This window comes from Sapajus apella, unplaced genomic scaffold, assembly GCF_009761245.1.
Source record: "Sapajus apella isolate SASKATOON/1434 unplaced genomic scaffold, GSC_monkey_1.0 scaffold123, whole genome shotgun sequence".
NCBI classification, from domain to species: Eukaryota; Metazoa; Chordata; class Mammalia; order Primates; family Cebidae; genus Sapajus; species Sapajus apella.
The window spans coordinates 2,392,858-2,412,728 of NW_022437063.1; the positions used below are offsets into that span (position 1 = coordinate 2,392,858).

The following is a 19,871-nucleotide window of genomic DNA, read 5'->3' on the forward strand; positions in this document are numbered from 1 at the left end:
GAGGAGGAACTAAGGGGAACAAAGTTAAGTTTGCTGCAACTTAGCCACACGTGTGCCCCTGGCATCAGCTGGAATCAGAAGCTCGCAGGCATTTTTGGGACACTTCAGTGTTTGTGACCCAGTACTTTGTTAGCAACTGTGTGTGTATGGAAAGTTTACAGAAAATGGCATGAAAAGATCATGATTGGATTACCTGTTAAGCCTCTCCTTTCTGTAAAAAATCGTTTCTATATTTTTAAATTAGTGGGTATGTGTGGCTTTCCTTTTTCCTAACATTCCCAGCAAATTGTTGCTGCTAAGACTATCACTGTTAAGGTGAAAATTACCGGGGAGAACGTGATGCATATACCGTAACTCAAAATGGGATATTTTCTTAAAGTGACTCTGTTATGCTTTAGAACTGGTTGGTTTCCACTTTATCACTGTAAAGAGCCTGAGTATATGTGGATTTTATTGTAAAACTTAACTCCTTTTTACTTGGGGCATGGGGCCCCTGGAGGGCTTACCTATTTTCCCCACTATGTTAACAGCTAATTCTGATTTATGGGTTTAGTTTAACAAAATTAGGCTTTAAAACGTTTAATGTGGACTGAAATTTTCATCTTTTGTCTGAGAATCTATGAATTTTTTCACATACAGGCCTAAAGTAAGGTGTGTATTTTGTTATTCTAAAATTGTTTGGCATCTTGACAAATACTAAGTATCACAGTGGCCTTTTTAAAAAAAAAACAAACCTATGTGTCCATCTCATCCTTTTGTGCATTCCTAGTAAGCAAAAAAATTTGTTATGCCATCTTCATTATTAGAATTGCAGACTGAAAATCTGTCCAGTTTTTAAATTAGTTTAGATTGTTTTCCACGGAAAGATAAGTCCGACTGTTCATGGACTGATTTTAAGAGGATTATTCTATTTTACAATTTCAATTCTAGATCACATTTTATATATGCTGCATGCCAAAAAAAAAAAAACAGCTACCTTTTCTGGTGTAGAGTGGAAGAAAAACTAATACTCTACCTTATTCTTCTCTAAGAGTTCAAAACAAATTTTCACTGAGAGCCTTTTCAGTAAAAGCTAAAGGTAAACAAGTTTGTTTTTTGAGCATTTGTCAGTTACACTATTTCAGAAGAGTCAAAATTCAAGCATGATGCATTTGAAGGCTTTGCAAACTCCTAAACCCCTGATGAGTCCTGTCATTCTGGAGGTGGGAGTTTTAAGTAGAAACTGGTGTGTCCTGTAGTATGGTAGATGACAGTGAGGTCTCTTCCAATCTGGCACTCAACACAGGCCACTGTCCGTTCTCAGCTAGTAACAATCATATTGAGGACATTTGATGCAGACACAATTGTAACAGAAATGTAAAACTTCTTAGCAATCAGATGGATAAATTGTTTGCTTTTCACTTTAAATAGGAAATTGTTTTCTAAAACTAAAATACTTGAATTGTCAGACAATATTATCTCAGCTGTATTAGTTTTTGAATGCTCCCATCAAGGCAGTGTAACAATCCATGAAATGTGAATAAATGAAAAGTAAACAAAATCCCCGCGTGTGAGTTTCATGTTGCTCTTTGATGCACGTGGCATTAACACAAGTCAGACCTGTGGAAGAAGCAGCACACAGAAGCCACAACTAGAACCCCTTGAACAACAGGAGGGTCGGCTTGGAGGTGAGAAGGAGACCAGTTTATTATCCGTCTCCTTGTTGGGGAACGAGAGTACTTTTAAACCATTCAGACCAAGGGTCTCTGTTGGATTAAAATCTTCACAAGTTGGAATGAGAACTGTTGGCTCTTAATGGGCTAGTATGCAAAGCATTGGCTAGGTGCTTTATATGGATTATCTTGGTCAGTCCTCACAGCACAGCTTTGAGACATATTTTTTAACCTTTCCGATGTTACACAGCATTTATTGGTTTATAAGGGGTATTTCCTAGTTTTAAAAAAAAACTGCAAAGACTTTAAGTTATCCATCAAAGTGTTTTCCTGAACTATGAACATCTAACAGAAACTATTTAAATGACGCTAAGAGAATGCTATCTGAAGAGTAAGGCCGCGCCTAAACCGTACCAGCCCTATTTAGGCATTCCACTGCATGGCTGGGCTAGAACCTGGCTTCTCCAAAGTGGTCCTGGGACTAGCCCAACACAGAAACTTACTAGAAATGCAAAGCCGGCTTGGTACGGTAGCTCATGCCTGTAATCCTAACACTTTGGGAGGCCAAGGCGGGTGGATCACTTGAGCCCAGGAGTTCGAGACCAGCCTATGAAACATAGCAAAACCCCTGCTCTACAAAGAATACAAAATTGGCACACACCTGTAATCCCAGCTACGTGGGTGGTTGAGGTAGGAGGATGGCTTGATTCCAAGAGGTCGAGGCTCCAGGGAGTAGTGATCATGCCACTGGACTCCAGCCTGGGTGACAAAGCAAGACCCTATCTCAAAAAAAATACAAACCCGGCTCGGCAAGGTAGCTCACACCTGTAATCACAGAACTTTAGGAGGCTGAGGTGGGAGGACTGCTTGAGCCCAAGAGAGAAGAGACCAGCCTGGGCCACACAGCAAGACCCTGTCTCTACAAAAAAAGGTTTTAATTAGCTGGCAATGGTGTTGGAAAGACTGCTTAAGCCCAGGAGGTCCAGGCTGTAGTAAGCTTTGGTTGTGCCACTGTACTCCAACCTGGGTACAAGAGCAAGACCCAGCCTTCCCTCCCCAAAAAAGCAAACCCATGAGCCCCAACTAGGCTACTGAATCAGCACCTCAGGTTGGAGTCCAGTTTTTAAACTGGACTCAGTGAGGTAGAATTCATAGAAAACTCACCCCTTTGAAGTTTATGATTCAGTGCTTTTAGCGTACTCCGAAGAGTTGTGCAGCCGCCATCACTGATTCCTCACCAGTCTTCTGGGTTTGAACACTGGGTTAGAGCGTGCATTGGGTGATCCTGATGCATGTTCAAGTTTGAGAACCACTGGCACACATGCTCTCCTGATGACATTAAAGATGATAGCCCATGAAATACCCCTCAGGCGTGCTGGGAAAAAATGGCAGTAATCAGCATTGCCAGGAAATATGCCAGACTTTGGACATAACCTTGTCTCACTTCCACATCGTCACATCCCAGGAAGGCAAGGGGTGATTCTACTTGAGAAAACCTAGGACCAGGGTTGAGTGTGTCTGGGGTGGTGTGGCTTGTTGAGGTCCCAGCCCCATACATCTCTAGCATGCCATGTTAAGTAAGATACACATGCCCACTAAATTACTCAACTACACTGGCTTCTGGAATTGGCTAAAATCCTTTGGGCAAAATTGTTTATTAAGAATAGCATAAAAGTCTGCTAAAAACCATGGTTATTTCAAAATGAGCAACCTAATTGTTTTATTAAAGTCAGATTCCAAAAGGAAAGACCCCAGTCCACACAAAAGAAATCTCTCATTAACCTGTTGGCTGCTGGAGGGGCTATGTCAGGAGGCAATTCAATGACACTGCACGGAAAGAAAAGACATGATCCTTTCTTTATCCCCAGAAACAAGTATTTTCCCTTCCTCATGTACATTTTCCAGCGGTTCTCGTCATATTAACAATCAGGCACAAAGTATAGCATGTTACCATGGTCAACATGTCTATTTACAATGAACTATGCTACTGTAGGGACTGAGTTTCCCCTGTCCTCCCAGTGTAAGATTCCCAAACGTTTTGCTTTCCGGTTAACTTTTGTCCTTCTAAGCTAGGCCATGACAGTAGTTCCTGAAAGTTTATCTAAGTCAGGATAAAGGAACGGAAACAGCAAAACTAGCCTTCAAGAGGAGGCAGTTAATAGGAATGAGGCTCCTGCAGACAGCTTCCAAGGTAGAGACTCCCCAAATATCTACTGAACATTTTTCAGGTGACTGCTTTAAAAGGACTTCCCACTGTTCAACCAGAAGGGGGCTGACCTGGATGGCAAGGAAGTCTTCACCCGCTAGACCGCCTCCTTCCTAACCGCCATCTTGCACGGCCTACCTTTGGGGGGCTGGGTCAGAAAATTCTGGTCTGGTGTTTCTAAGGCAGTGACTGTTTCCAAGGAGTGTCACTGGTGGGATGTGTCTTACTATATTCCTCAATGCAGGTGTTCCTCTTACCCCTCTTTTCTCTGCCCCTCATTCCCCATTCTGTAACTTTCTGCAGTGTCTTAGGCCTTAGGCCCATCGCTGGTAACTTACTAAGTCCATCTGACCATGGAAAGAAAAGGCTTATGGTGTGAAAGGCGACAATGACACTGCTTCCACCTACGAAGGCCTGCTGAGCTGCGAGGTGGCAGAGCTGTCTGCTGCAAACGCCTCATCTTCCGTTAGACCAGGCAGCTTACTGGGAGCCTGCAAACCCTGAACTTGGGGCTCCTGGCCTCTATTCCATTGTTTCTCCACTTCTGCGAGGGCTGAGGTTCTCTGAAAAAGCTTGGGAAATTTTGTAGTACAACTGAAAGGGTGTGCACTACACTTTGTGGAGGCTGAGAGCTAAACTTAAAATGCATCTTCTTTTTTGAGACATGAGAGTCTCACTGTCGCCCAGGCTGGAGTACAGAGGTACAAGCTCAGCTCACTGCAACCTCCGCCTCCCGGGTTCAAGCAATTCTCCTGCCTCAGTCTCCCGAGTAGCTGGGACTACAGGTGCACACCACCACGCCTGGCTAATTTTTCTATGTTTAATAGAGATGGGAGTTTCACCATGTTGGCCAGGCTGCTCTCAAACTCCTGACTTCAAGTGATCTGCCTGCCTCGGCCACCTGAAGTGCTGGGTTTACAGGCATGAGCCACCATGCCAGGCCTTGAAATGCACCTTGAAATGATTTAATTCTGCAAATATGGCATATCTGGCCAAACCCCAGTCACTGATGCGCCCTCCTCCTCTAGGACTCCTCCCTGGCTCACAGCAGGCAAAGCCAGCACACAGGGTGATTTATCTCTGCCTCCAACACACTCCAGTTCAGGAAAAAGTAGCTTGTGTGAAAGCTCAAAAAAAAGTTTAAGGAATCGCTGGGGGCAAATTAAGGTTCAATCATTAAATTATTGCTTTGCTGTAATATTTGTATTTACCCTGAAATGCCCGTTACAGAAAAAAGTAAAAATTCATTCAAGGAAGACACAGAAAAAAAGAATTTAATATTCAATATGCAAACCAGCCTTTAAAAGAAATATGAAATCATAAAGCAAAGCTAACAGGCAACTAACAAATACCGCCTAGAAAAGATTTCTCCTGCACCTGGAAGATGGTTACTAAAAGAAGCTGTTGGTAATGCTTATGGAACGACCACTGGCAATTAGCATACCGATCTTAGGCCATCATGGCGTTTTTGCTAAAATACATTTTGTAGAAATCATTAGCCTCAAAGTAGTGAAGAATCTCTACAGGTTGTCTTGCAGATTTAATTACTCTTACACAGATAATTCAGTTGGAAACCATAAAGGATACCTATTTACACCTAAGCTGCCTGGCCTTCCACAGAGCAGGGACTGAAGGACCATAGGGGGGAAAAAAGCAAGTTTGCCAGGGGCTCTGTGGGGTGGCAGGGTCAGTTACTTGATCTGCTGAGCTCGAGGAAACGGAACAATGAACACGCCTACCTGCCTTAGGAACCATGGGAAACTAAACTCCACCCACCAGCAGCCGCCTCCACTCGTGGCTCCACCTGCGGGAGGAGCTCTGAACCCAGACCAGAGGCCACTTGGTGTCCCAAGGTGTGCTCCAGAGCTCAGAGAAAGGGATCGGGGTCCTTTGGCCACTGAGGATCAAGCTAGTCAGTGAAAAAGAAAAAAGACCCAGGTGCCCGTCACCTGGCTCCCAGGGATCCTCTGCAAAGAGCCACATGGCACTCTGGCCACCTGCTGAAGAGCTGCTCTCCCTTGAAGGACCGTGGCTGCCCCTCCAGAGGCTGCTTCCATTCAAGCTCAAGAGTACTTGCATCTCCTTATCTCTTAGGGTCCTGGTCCTATCAGGTGGTCAAACAGAAGTACAGTAATTCTCTTTCTGATGCAGACTAGAACAAGTGAACAGGAAAAACCAATGTGCTGTCAAGAGACTTGGCTTTGGAAGCAGGACATGAAAGCAAATCCCACCTAAATTTGAAAATTGAGAAAAACATCTGTGAAACCTGTTAAGTTCACTAAAAAGTTGGCAGAGGTTTAATATGTCTTGAAAGAATTTGAGCCAACAGCTTAAAACCACCACGTTAGGACATGGTCAAATACCTGGTTTTCCAAAAGGCAGTTGTTAGAATGCACCAGCTGCACACGCCTTTCCTCTGGGATGTCTTTCAATGAAAAAAAAAGCTTTACTTTGTTCTTCAGAAGTCTTCTACCACTAGTCTATTTGTGATTAACACAGCAAAAACAGATCCTGGTTTGTGGGAGGGCACCTGAGGAACAAGCCTTTGTATACCCTTCCCGTGCCTCCGTGTGGAGGGCAGCTCAGCGGAGGGTCCATTCACAGTCTGTAAGAATCCGAAAGTGAGCAGACTCCACCCGCCAACCCAGCCTGCCTCCAAGGTGACTTGGCTTGGAGGATCTTGCTTCCCGCTGCTCTCCTCCTGAAATGATGAGCCTTGCCTGTCTCTGCAGGCAGCTAGGCCCTTCCAGTAGAACATCAGAATGGAAGACGGCCACTACCTGAACTTACAGGTGCTCCGGAATCTAGGATCATCACGTTCCTTTCCATGAAAAAGCCCACCTCATGACTTTCTTAATGTCCTAAAAAGGGACACCTAGATTTCCTCAACAGAAAACTGCTTTAATCCCAAATTCCCTTAAGACCAATATGCCTTAAAGGGAGTTAAAGATCAATGTCTTTTTTATTTTTGTTGAGATAGAGTCTCACTCTGTCCCCTAGGCTGGATGGAGTGCAATGGTGCGATCTTGGCTCACTGCAACCTCTGCCTACCAGGTTCAAGTGATTCTCCTGCCTCAGCCTCCTGAGTAGCTAGGATTACAGGCATGCGGCGTCATGCCCGGTTAATTGTATTTTTAGTAGAGACAGGGTTTCACCATGTTGGCCAGGCTGGTCTTGAACTCCTGACCTCAGGTGCTACGCTCATCTCGGCCTCCCAAAGTGCTGGGATTACAGGCATACCGTACCCGGCCCCAATATGTCTTAAAGGTGGTTTGGATTAAAGCAGTTTTCTGTTGAGGAAACCTAGGTGTCACCACGCGTGATCTTCCCTGTATTACACAAGAGGCAGGCGTGTTCCCAGAAAAATTAAAGATGGCCTTACAAGTACAAATGTGCCAACACCAGGACTTTGGGGAGCCTGGCTCTAGCCCCGCCACCTGCTACCCTATTACTTTACTGCACACGTCATTTCTGACTTTGGAAAAACAAACCTTCCTGTCTAGTTCTCAAGTGGCCAGGTGGCTCTGAGCAAGTTTTAAATTGGCATCAAAAGCACCCTCTGGAGAGGGCTGTAAGGACTGAGAAGGGCGGACCCCACCAGGTGTCTGTCCCTCTGTCCTGGTAGCACAGCGTGGCTCACCATGCAGGCTGGGCCCGCATGCCTGAGTTTGACTCCCATGGCCAGCCCTTGCTGTTCTGTTTGGGGCAGTTCCCTGCCTGTAAGATGGGGTCGGATCAGCGCCTGCACACAGTAGGTGCTATGTGTTGCGTATAAAACGCCAGCCCGCCATGTGCTTTATTTACATACCTTACAAATTGAGGGCTGATCTCTAAAATACCACGGTTTGCACATATTTCTGTGACCAGCAAGCCCTTTCACACGTCACTGTGACTGGTCCTCATGGTCACCCCGTGAGGCAGGCAGCACTTACGTTCGCCGTCACATTCACCATCTTACAGAGGAGGAGCCCGGCCCTCCCGGAGCCAGCCAGGAGTGCTGGCCGATGCTGGCCCCAGGGGAGAGAACCTTCTCATGCCCCTTACCAATGAGAACAGAGGGCAGGCTGCTGTGCTGCTCTCCACCTGGACTGCCTCCTCTTCCCACGGAGGACTGTCAGGGCTGTATGCTCCCAAGATCCCCAGAACAAGCAGGGGCAAAGTTCGTGAAGAAATAGGTGGATTTTAGCCACATGGACACGAGCCTGGAAACAGCGTTTGGCATCTCCAGAGAGCATGCAAATGGGGCTAGGCTGGAGGGCTGGGCCACGCTCGGGCTCCCTGAGGCTCTGTCCGCACATGACCTGGCTCTGTGCTGCCCTAAGACATGGGTTTGGAACATGACATCGTGCAGAGCAGAGCGGTCAGGCCTGAGTGGACATTGCTGGAGAAGGAGAAGAATGTTCACATTCCCCACCAAGCACGGTCTCAGACTAGGTTATCACAAAGGGCATGGGGGAGACAGGCATCCCAGGGTTCTAACATCTGACCCGACCTACGTAGCATGACGGGTGACTGCGCCCTGACCCAGCCACACACTTGAACCCTGGAGACTTCAGTGAGGTAGGTGGTATCAGCCCCATTTCACAGGTGGGCAAACTGAGGCAGAATGAAATGCAATAGCTCGCTTTTAATAACAACATACAAAAGTCTGGAGAAAGCCCCAAAGTAGTTCCCTGTTCCCGGAGCCCAGAGAATAAACAGGAGAACAAGCCCCTCCTCTTCCCCCACAAAGACCCCTAAACACATCACTGGAACCCCTCAAATATTCCTGGGGACTTCAAACAAAAAAAAAACCACAGCAACAAAGAGACCCAGCTTCCAGTTTATTCCCAGTTGGGTAGGGGACAGCCCTGCTCTTGGGGAGGGCACAGGGCATCCTCGCAGATGGAAGCTACTTCATGCTGGACCAGGCCAAGGCTGGGCGGCTGCTCACACAAACCGATGGGAGTGCCTGTGTAAGCCTCTGAGCAACTCCTCTGCCTCAGTGAGCTGGTCTGAGAGATGGGACCAGCACACTCCATCAAAAGAAGTGAGCTCTAGGAAACCAGGAAGATGAAAAGGCACCCCCGCCCCCAGAAGACGGGGTCCCACCTAGAACCTTCCTAGGAGGATGCCAGCCCCACCCCACATCAGACACCCTTAGGCAGACAGCCCGTTCCGCCTGGCTACTGAGGCCTCCTGACTACCCTCAGAATCCAAATTCCGCGGGTCCCTCCGTCCGAGGCCCAGTGTGGGATGTCCCAGGTTGGAGGTGTGTGTGTTGGCGGTGTTCTTTGGCTGGAAGCAAAAGGCCGTTCTGGCGGGATCGGGGCCGTCTGCTCAGCTGGAGGCCTTTGTGGAACTGGGCACGGGTGAGGTAAATCCCAGCCCAGAGCAAGGCCATCAAACTTCCGGTGTTCCCATCTCCTATTAGAACAAGGTGGTAAACCAGGAGGATGGGCTGGGACTGACTCAGGTACCGAGATTCACCCACACGGCATTACAAAACCTTCAACTGCGTTTCCTCAAGGCGTGGACAGTCCGACGCGCTGAGTGCCCTGGCTGGGTGGTTCTGCCTCCTGCTGGGGGACTCGAACATGGTCGCGCGGTCTGGCCCCACTCTGGACATCGGCTGCTCCCCCCGCTCTCTCTCATGGCCGCTGGCATCTCTGGTCCTCTTTGGGTGCAGAGGGCTCTCCAGAGATGGGTGGGGGGTGATGGGCAGGGGGCACAGGGCGGAGCAGAGCCAGCAGGGGAGGGAAGAGGCACTTCAGTTTGGGCTGGTGTTCGTGGAGTCGGCCCTGGCCCCGGGAGTCGAGTGGCCCCGCCTGGCTGTGGCTCCAGCGCTGGCGTGTCACAGAAGACCCCGGTGGCGGTGGACAGGTAGGCACTTGGCAGCACTCCCAGGGCTGGGCCCGGCCGGGGCTCTGCGCAGGCTCCGCACGCAGCTAGGTCATCAGGATGGGCTTCTGCCGAACTTCCAGGATGTCTACGGCCGGTGGGAGGGAAGGACATAAACAGCAGCACTCAGCAGCAGCGGGTGCCACGGCCACGCCAGTGCCACTTCTAAAGGAACCCGCCTCGGCCACTCGCGCATCTCCCGTCCAGGCCTCACAGACTGCAGGGGAGATGCAGGCTCCACCATCCCGACCCTGCAGACTGGGAAAGGGGCCTGCAGCCGTGGTGCACCACGCAGCGGCTCAGGGATAAGCTGGTGTGGGGGCCAGGGCCACTGCCTGTCACGGCTGCTGCAGGCCTGGATTGGTGAGGTGGCAGCAGGTGCACCAGAAAGCTGAGCAAAGGAAGGACTTCGGCTCTGGGAAAGCTACACTCCACCCAAAGCCTGAGACAAGGAGGCCGAGAGCCCTGCAGAGAAACCCGACTGACAGGACTGGGCGGGATGACTCCAGGTGGCTGGAAAGACCCAGGGCCCTGAAGGCAGAGCTGGCTATGAGGAGGTGCGGCTGTGTCCCCGCATCAGCCAGCATTACCTGCTAAAATCCGATGCAGCGTCCCCGCATCAGCCAGCATTACCTGTTAAAATCCGATGCAGCGGCAAAGTGACGTAGGTTAAGTGTGCATAGAGAAGGAAGTTGCCATCCGCTCTGTTGAGCTTCAGCCAGGACCCGACCAGCGACCGTCCCGTGCCCGACAGGGACCGAGACCGCAGGTTGGTTGCATTGTGCAGATCGGCTGGAGGACAGAAGGCCGGGTCAAGGCCCACAGCACGGGCTGCAGGGGAAGCAGGAGGCCAGCTCCCAGTCCAGGCTGAGGCCACACTCTACCGAGGACAGGGCACTCCTCACCAACACCCCCACCTCCAGCAAGAGCTGCCGCCTCCTCACCTCTGGCATACCTCCCCGCTTCCCCCAGGGCCCAGATCCACGCCTCCACCTCCAGGAAGACTTCTTTGGCCACCCCCTCATTGCTCCCTTCTCTGTCTGGAGCTTAGTCTCCTCCGGGGGTCTGGCATACACCACACTGTGTAATTCTCTGCGTTCGTGGGCCCTGTCCCTGGAACTAGGCACCGCCACCTGCAGGGCATGGGAGCAGCAAGGCTTGGCCAACCTGCACGGTTACCCAGTCTTAGGTCCAGGCTGGGGGAACCTGCCCCAGAGAGGCAGACTTGGGCAGTGATCAACACTTCTTGCTGATTCGGGAACAGGCGCAGGTGGAGAAGCCGCTGGCCCAAGTTCACACAAGAGTGGGCTAGGGCCAGTGCTGGAGTCCCTGACCCGGGCCAGGGCCTTGGGCAGTCAGGGCTCCTGCCTCTTGGTCCCACTGGTCAGGACAAAGACTGCCACCTCTTCTTAACAGTGCTGCAGCCCCAGCTCCCTGCTGGGGGAGGTGCTCAGTGGGAGTTGTCAGCAAATCCTTCACTTCTTTTTTGAGACGGAGTTTTGCTCTTGTTGCCCAAGCTGGAGTGCAATGGCTCAATCTCAGCTCACTGTAACCTCTGCCTCCCAGGTTCAACCAATTATCCTGGCTCAGCCTCCCAAGTACCTGGGATTACAGCCATGCACCACCATATCCGGCTAATTTTTTGTATTCTTAGTAGGGATGAGGTTTCACTGTGTTGGCCAGGCTGGTCTCAAACTCCTGACCTCAGGTGATTCACCCGCCTCGGCTTCCCTAAATGCTGGGATTACAGGCATGAACCACAGTGCCCGGCCGATCCTTTACTGCCATACACTCAACAGACATGCACACTGCGGAGCCAGGCACCCGCTGGCTTCTGAGAATGACAGGAACACACGCGGTCTATGCCAGGAGAGGTGGCAGAACCTCCCAACCTGTCTCTGATGGCCATCCCTGTCCACAGAAGCCATTTCCCACAAGGACTGCTGAGTGGCATTTCGAATATGCTAATCTGATTGTGTCACTCCTCGCTTAAAACCACCCAGTGGCCTCCCCAGGCTCTGGGAATGACTCCTGTATTCTGGACAGTCCCTGAGTGAGGACAGGGAGCAGGCACAGGTGCTCAGGAGAGAGTGCAGACCGTGCCTGGGCAGGACTGATGGGCATGGGAACACCCAGGCACAGACTCCTGGAGGCCGCTGGACAGAGGCACAGGGAAGCCAGAGGGGAAGCCACACAAGGTGGCAGCTCTGTCACCAAAGAGTGCATGGCCCTGGGAGGCTGCACAGAGCCAGGAGGGCCGGGACACACCGTGAGGGTGAGCTGGCCCACGGCAGCACAGGGGAGGGGCCTCCTCTCTCCCTTCACACCCGTGTGTGCGGAGCTGTCAGGTCGCCCAACGGTCTCCCTTAAGCAGGCTGAAAGCATAAGAGAGCTGGAGAATCCCCTGAAACTGACAAACTGCTGCCTATCTGCGCTCCAGATACTCTGCTAAGGAGACGCCTAGGCCCACCGGGAAGGGACCCCAGAGACAGCCATTTCTGTCTGTCCCCGGCTCTACCCTCAGCTCCTGGAGGGGTGCCTGGCCTATGGCACCTACTCTCTTAAGTGTTGCCGAATGAACAAATGAATGAATGAATGAATGAATCACTGGTCTAGATCGAGAGGAGACTGAAGGGTGCAGGGGCCTAGGGCACACAGTGGGGGGTCACCTCCACCGTCGTCCTCCCGGAAGAACTCCTCGCTGTCATTGGCCGAGTGCGACTTCTTCATCTCAGCAATCCGGTTCCGCGGCACCTTCCTCTTGAGGGACGGGGAGAAGAATGCGGGCCGGTTGTTCCGCTCTGGGGTGGGGGGCGTGCTGAAGGAGGTCACCTGGAACAAGGAGCCCAAGTCGCAGGAGCAGCAGAATAGCCCCCGACCTGGGGGTCCCCACACCCCTCCTGTCCCACCTCAAACAACCCAACACAGCTCCCAGGGAAGAGGCTACTCGGCCAGGTGGACCCAGCCCCCAGCCGGCCCGTGCTAGGTGAGGCCTAGAGACTGGAAGATGCGCAGGGGCCAGCAGGCCACCTGGACACCAGTGCTGCCCGAGGAGGGACGAGGCTGCCGACACTAATGACACAAAGACCCCCCTCCTCTGGGCCTCAAACACCGGATAGGGGTTGTTCAAGCACAAAGTAACAACAGCTGCTGACGCTGAGCAAGCACCTGCCCCACACAGACCCACCAAATTTCCCAGCTCCGTGAGACAGGGGCTGGCGTCAGTCCATCTGACAGATGGGGAAACTAAGGCAAGGACCGAGACCTTGGCTTGCCTGTGGTCACCAAGCAGGCCAGCAGCTGCCCCGTCTTCTGTCCCCCAGGGCCACACCACTCACCCTACTGCTCAGGGCTGAAGTGGTCCCATCCCTCTTGCTCCCACCACCCATCATAGGAAATACTGTGCTAAGTAGCTCTAGGTCTCTGTCTCCTCCTCCCCACTTCTAGTCACGTTTGGTTCTGTTCACCAAACATTCAGGGCCAGGCAGGCACAGCACTAAGAACAGACAGGCACATGGCAGGTCCCTGCCCTCAAGGAGCTCACAATCTGCTGGGGATGACAGACTCAGAGAGTGACAACCATAGACAGCATGCTGGCTGTGGAAACAGAGAAAGAGAAGCACAGGATACACAAAGCACAGAGGCATAAGGGATCCACAGCCTGGGAAATCAGGGAAGGCTTCCTGGAGGAGACGCCGCTGGAGCTGGGTCTTGAAGGACGAGTAGGAGTTCGCCAGGTGAAGAAGGGGGGGAAGGGCGTTCCAGGCAGAGGGAACTTGGCCCATCTCCTCCCTCCTCCCCATGCCAACAAGAATCTGAGGAGCAAGATGAGCTGGGACCGAGACTTCGGGAGCCCCGTCAGCCTCCTCGTCATGGCTCCGACATCCACCAAAGTCCTGGCAGCTGCTGGGCTCCAGACGGTGCTCCCGCAGCCGGGGAAGGTTTTTAAAAGATAAAAGAAACAAACAGCAGCAACCACAACACACAGAGTCGGCACGTATCACGCACTGGCTCCGACGGCCCCGCCGGAGAAGGAGGCAGGCAACAGCGGGCGCACAGGTGGTGGTCCCCAGAGGCCAGCTCTGCTGCTGACTGTGCGACACTAGCATGTCCCTCCCCCGAACCCCAGGGCTGCCCTGCCGCTAAGGCATTGGGGGTTTCACGTGCCTCACAGCCACTCCCACTGGACAGACGGGAAAACCGAGACTCAGGCAGGTCTAGTGACCTATGGTCACTCAGCCCTCGTGCTGCGGCTGGAGGCAGCACCCGGGTTTCTCCAGCCCAGAGCTCGGGCCGCGTCTTCATTAGGACTTTCACACACACATTTTTGTCAGAGTCCCCGGGGATCACATAGAACCAGGGAGAAGAACCGGCTCTTTGTCTCAGAAATGAACTCAGAAATATAAAACACCTCATTCCAAAGAAGAGAGAGGCCCTGCGCCTGGAATGCTCACCCATCTTTGGAAAAAAGAACACTTGCTGCCTTTGGCTTGCAAAACACATTCATTGCAGAAGATCAAAAAAAAAGGTACACGCAAGAGAAACAAAACCAACATCTGACCATGGAGACATGCATGGCCACGGTCTTTCTAGAATCAAAAACGTAACAAATGCACACTCCCTCGTCTCAGGCAGCCTGCGGGGATGGCTTGTTTACATTCCAAGCTAGGTCAACAGCAACAGCGACTACAGCAGCTGCCTCCTGCGAATCCTCCTGAGGGCCAAGCCCGGGACTCCTCAGAGCCTCCCGTACACTCACGGGGCAGGCATCCATGTGCCCTGTCTCTAGATGAGAAAACTGAGGCTCGGAGGGGAGAAGAGACACATCCAAGGTTAAGAGAGCAGCAGAGCAGGATTCCGGCTGTGGGCGGCGTCTCTCCTGGACAGCAGACCGGCAAGACTGAGGCCGGACCTGTGCCCAGGGCCTGCCCAGGTGCAGCACACCTGTCCTCTTCCAAGACCTACAGCTCTGGGCAGCCCCTCTGGAAGACACGGGCCGAGCAAAGCAGCCAGTGGGCTGGAGGCCTTCTCCCGTCTGTGCCCACCAAAGGCTTCGGTGAACAACACTGCCGCTGACCTCAGCCTCCCACCCTGGGGAAGGGGCGTGGCCTAGACAGAGCAAGGCCCCAAGCCCAGTGCCATCCCAAGAGAGCTTGTGACCTGCAGCAAGCTGGCAAGTCTGGTTTCCAGGTGTGAGGCAGGAACGCCTCCCCTGCAGCAATGCCTCATGCAAACCGCCAGACAAAGAGAAGAGCTGGGTGGTCTAGGCCTCTGCACGCTCTGGCTGACCCCCAGTCACCATCATCCCCATCTTGACTCCCCGGGGAAGGCCGGCCATGTGCCCACGCTCACCCAGCAGGTTCACCCAGGCAGGCATCAGGGCCGGGCCTGGGTCCCTAGCCAGTCTCTTCTGCCCACTGGCCCTGTGGACTCAGTCTGGCTTTGTGGCATCTCAGAAGGGCAGAAAGAACTCTGACCCAGCACCAACCTGCTGTGTGACCTTGGGCAGGCACAGCCCTTCAGGTCTGCAAGGCAGGAACGCCTCCCCCGCAGCCACACCTCATACAAACCGCTGGGCAAAGAGTAGGGCTGGGTGGTCCGGGCCTCTGCATGCTCAGCGCCTTGGCCCACACACTGGTGGGTGGGGACGATGACATCTACGTCCCCAGGAGGCCGTGAGCATGGGGGAGACGATGGGAAGCGAACCTGAGGGACGGGAGGCCCTGCCCCCAGCCCTGCAGCCCTTACCCGCTCGTGCATGGGTGAAGCTGGGCTGGAGTCCTCTTCTGTCCCACAGGGGGACGTGTCGCCTGTGGACACTCGGCTGACCGCCATCTCAGCGTGGCCCTTGCCCTGGGGGCCCTTCATACGGACAAACTCCATGTTGTTGTACTTGTAGAAGCCAAACGACATCTTCTGTGCCATGCGGGCGGCCACGCTCACCTGTGGGCCGGCAGGGGCAGCCTGAGTCAGGAAGGTGGGGAGGCCTCCATGGGGCCCCTCCCTGGGACATGAACAGCCAGGGTGACCATCTCTCAAGGAATGACCCTGAGGGCTGCCCAGGAGGGAGGGTCTGGACCAGCAGGTGGGTCAGCTGGAATGGACCCACACCCCTGCCTGGCGCCCCTCCCAGCATCCAGTGAGCCACACACCAGGCTGAAGACAGAGCCTCAGGCTAGTAGCAAGGCTGGTTGCGGATGGCACCCACTGCAGGAGAACGGCCTGCTCAGTCAGGGGTGACTCAGAGCGCTCCCAGGGCCAGTCACAGGAAGCAAGGGCAGTAAGGGGGTGACAGCGACACCATCGGCTGTCACTTCCCAGGAAATGAAAGACTGAGGAGGAAGTCCCCGCTCACATTTCAGATGAAGACAAGTGGCCCTGTGGGCAGAGGCCGACCATGAAGGATGATGTTAGAGGGCAGGGAGCGCCTATGAGGAACCCCAAGGGGCTGCCGGTGTCCCCAGTGGCCGACATCTCACAGAAGCAGGCTGGGGGGCCCTGTGGTGTGGACGAAGGCGGGCTGTGGAGCTGCCACCCCGGGGCCTGGGAGAGCACCCCTGAGGCTGCCGGCTCTCACCCGGTTGTCGTACACCTTCTTGAGCGCCTCGTAGCGGATGGAGCCCTGAAAGATGACCCCCTGGAACGTGTTGGTCTTGTCACTGGCCACCAGCTCCACACACACCATCTCTCCTTCCCCCACAGTCATGTCACTGAATACCTGGGGCAGGGTACAAAGAGACAGGGATGTGACGGTCAGGGCCCACTGCCCACACCACAGCCCAACTGCCAGGGAGGACTGCTCGGAAAACCCCATTTCGTAGGGGACAACTGGCTCCCTGCCCCACACACTCCCTGTGGCCCCATGCCCTCTGAGCCCCACGGGACAGGGACAGCCTCACATCGGGGCAGGGATGGAGCAGTAGGAGAGGATAGGGACCCTTACGGTGACTCTGAGACTGGCAGAAGACGCATGCCCTCATCATGGTTCACCAGGACTGTCGGCCACTGTCTGGGCCCCTCCATATCATCTAGGGGTATCCAGCCCTACCCGCCACACCTTTGAGGCTCCTGTGTGGCCAAAGGCTCGATGGTGGCAGGGTGACCACCATCTGGGGGGACAATGCCAGACTAAGGTGCCACAGGGCCCATCCTGCTGCCTTTCCGAGTCATTGCTCCCAGGGCCTGGTGCACAGCCTGCGAGCTTCAAGGTCACAAGACTTAGATGCAAATCTCAGCTCTGCTGGGCACGAGCTGCATGAGCCTGGAGACAGGACATGGCCTCCCTGAGCCTGGGATCTTCCTGCAGACGTGCGCACCTTCCTCCTAAGTCCTCAGGGGCCCAAGCGCCTTGGATGAGCACAAGGACCCCGACCGGGGCCTCAACAGAGGAGAGGAATGGGCGAGCAGTGCGGGGAGTGGGGATGGCCTGCTCTCCTCCCCACCCGCCCAGTGCCCTGTGTTTCTCGGTGAGTCTCGTTCTGCCCAGGTCCCTGTGGCTTGGCCCAGAAGACTCCGGAAGCCCCATCCCTCTTTGACATCCTAGGATTCCACGTCAGTGCGGGTGTGGAGGTGCTGCTTTATAGTTTACAATGGCTCCTCTCGCCTGGGCAGCATTTCTTGTGGGAGTTTATGAGGCATCCTCCCACTCAGGAGCCTTCCGGTCTTTAGCCCTGACAGTAAGTAGGACACACGATCTTGACACTGATTTACAGAGGAGGAAACGGAGGCTACGGCGGGTGAATTCACCTGCCCACAAGCAAACACTGGAAGAAAGAGAGCCATGTTTGCCTCAGCTGGACTCTTCCTGGCTCCAAGCCACCCACAGCTTCCTGCAACGCTAAGACCTGGGGGAGAAGTGTCTGACATCCGTCTCGAGAAGGGGAAGCTAAGGAGAGAGGCCTGCATGGAGCTCACCTCCTCGAAGCTGTCGATCATGAAGAAGATGTTGGGGTAGCTGATCTTTGACTCCTCCCCCTTGCTGTCCATGGGGTGTTTACTGGGAGATGCAAACACTTGCTGGAAGAAAACAGATTTGGAGGACAAGTGAGGCCCCACCCTGCACACAGGCCCAGAGCCAGTCCAAGGATGGACCAGGGAGGCCACCCAGCCCACAGCCAGTCCAAAGTCAGAGACCCGCCTGGAGGAGACGTGGGGAGGAGCTGGTTCTGTGCTCCTAGCATGGGATACCGGACCCCAGGAGCTGAGCCGCTTTCTGGAGTCAGACCCCTCACCTCAGAGGCAGAGAATTAAGTGGGAGGAGGACTTGTCTCTCTCAAATGCTGGGCAGCCAGAGGCCTGCCACGCCCGGGCTGAACTGGCAGTTAGGAGACTGGGGACTCTAGCACCAGGGCTCACCTGAGATTTCTTCTTATGAATGTGAATGTCCCCACCATCAGCACGTGTGCACACTGCGCACGTCACCATGTAGTCCAGCTGGAAGAGAGTACGGGTCAGCCTGCATGGAGGGGTCAGCTGTCCCTCACGGCCAATGGACAGCCTCATCCACCCCACCCCGTACCTTTTGCAGGATGAGATTCAGGCAGACGCTCTCTTCCCAGTCAATGTCAGGGTCTCCCAGGCCTGGCAGCTTCTTAGAGTCCCGCCGGTACACCTCCACCTCCACCTCGGGTTCAGCCGCCTGCGAGGCCCAGGGCAGAAGTGAGTGCCCAGGGCCACTGCGGCCCAGGGGTTCTTCTGCTATGCTGGGCAGGCATTAAGATGGACAAGGACTCCAATTCTTTTTATTTTTTGTGACAGTGTCTTGCTCTGTTGCCCAGGCTGGAGGGCAGTGGTGCAATCACAGCTCACTGTAGCCTAAACCTCCTGGGATCAAATGATCCTCCCACCTCAGCCTCCCAAGGAGCTGGGACCACAGGCACATGCCACCACACTTGGCTAATTTTTACAATTATTTTTAGGCATGGGGTTTCGCCATGTTGTCCAGGGGGCCTCCAACTCCTGGACTCAGGTGATCCTCTTGCCTTGGCCTCCCAAAGTGCTGGGATTATAGGCATGAGCCACCACACCTGGCCTCAGTTTCTTTTTATTTCTTTTTTTGAGACGGAGTCTCACTCTGTCACCCAGGCTGTAGTGCAGTGGCGTGATCTCGGCTCACTGCAACCACCACCTCTTGGGTTCATGTGATTCTCCTGCCTCAGCCTCCCAAGTAGCTGGGATTACAGGCATCTGCCATGATGCATGCCTAATTTGTTTTGTATTTTTAGTAGAGACAGGGTTTCACCATGTTGGCCGGGCTGGTCTAACTCCTGACCTCAAGTGATCCACTCGCCTCAGCCTCCCAGAGTGTAGGGATTACAGGCATGAGCCACCATGCCCAGACTGGCTTTCAATTTGGATGCAGCTGTGCTGGCAGGGGCCTCTCATCCTTGTCGCTCTCACAGACTTGGGCTCTGAGGGGCTGAGCACTGCTGGGCCTTCTTGCAGGTGCACAGGCCTGAGCCCCCCAGGGGCAGAGCTGGGGTCTATGGAAAGAGGTGTAGAAGGCCAGCCTTGCCTAGGAGTGAGAAACAGATGTCCCTGAGTGGTGGAACCTCCCACTTCCACCATCTGTGTGGTTCTAAAGAGCCACCCTGAGCCCCTGAGCTGAACGTCCTCAGGCTCACAAGACTATTGTTCCTCTTGGGCTCACTTCATTGACCTGTTCATTGGCTTCTGCTAAGCAAACCGCTGTGGACTCAGTGAATGAAAGGCACATCGGCATGATAGCACGACTGTTCAAGCCAGCACCACAGCATGTGACAGGCGAAAGAGCAGGTTCCCCATCAGAAAGGGGCCCATGTGTGCACCAAAGCCAGGCCCAAGAGCCACTGGGAGCTGCCTGGTACTCCCCAACAGGAGGGTGGCCAGGCTGCCATGGTACACTCTGCAGGCATTCGCAGCAGTGAGACCAGACAGATTACAACCATCTGTGTCAACAGGTATGACTCACAAACAGGACACGGAGAAAAAGCTTGATACAACATGTACCGCCCAACTCCAAAGTACGATATGTGAGAACAGGTAGAACCCACCCAACTCCACACACAGGAGCTATAAGAACAGGCAGAACCCACCCAACTCCACACACAGGAGCCGTGAGAACAGGCAGAACCCTCGACTCCACACGCAGGAGC

The 19,871-nt window shown here is 53.6% G+C and overlaps 1 protein-coding gene and 1 long non-coding RNA gene across 7 annotated transcripts in view; both read right to left on the reverse strand.

Moving 5' to 3' along the window:
• Positions 1-583: 583 nt before the first annotated feature.
• On the reverse strand, positions 584-6,749 carry LOC116538878. The gene is made up of 2 exons (XR_004263819.1): positions 2,817-6,749; positions 584-2,431 (listed from the first exon to the last, which is right to left on the reverse strand). It is a non-coding gene; the product is annotated as an uncharacterized LOC116538878 (long non-coding RNA).
• A 1,716-nt stretch (positions 6,750-8,465) lies between these two features.
• Positions 8,466-19,871, reverse strand: part of KIAA0930 (KIAA0930 ortholog) — a 41,808-nt gene continuing 30,402 nt past the window's right edge. For 3 of the 6 annotated variants that reach the window (XM_032261432.1, XM_032261433.1, XM_032261436.1), the window contains exons 3-10: positions 18,257-18,376; positions 18,094-18,171; positions 17,653-17,754; positions 16,316-16,456; positions 15,487-15,681; positions 12,408-12,570; positions 10,372-10,530; positions 8,466-9,826 (exon numbers count right to left, since the gene is read on the reverse strand). In XM_032261432.1, the coding sequence (XP_032117323.1) occupies positions 9,786-9,826; positions 10,372-10,530; positions 12,408-12,570; positions 15,487-15,681; positions 16,316-16,456; positions 17,653-17,754; positions 18,094-18,171; positions 18,257-18,376 (999 nt within the window). In that variant the 3' untranslated portion in view covers positions 8,466-9,785. Of the gene's footprint in view, positions 9,827-9,851; positions 10,329-10,371; positions 10,531-10,682; positions 10,872-12,407; positions 12,571-15,486; positions 15,682-16,315; positions 16,457-17,652; positions 17,755-18,093; positions 18,172-18,256; positions 18,377-19,871 lie in introns of those variants that run through there. The other 3 variants (XM_032261435.1, XR_004263815.1, XR_004263814.1) reach the window with 3 other exon arrangements.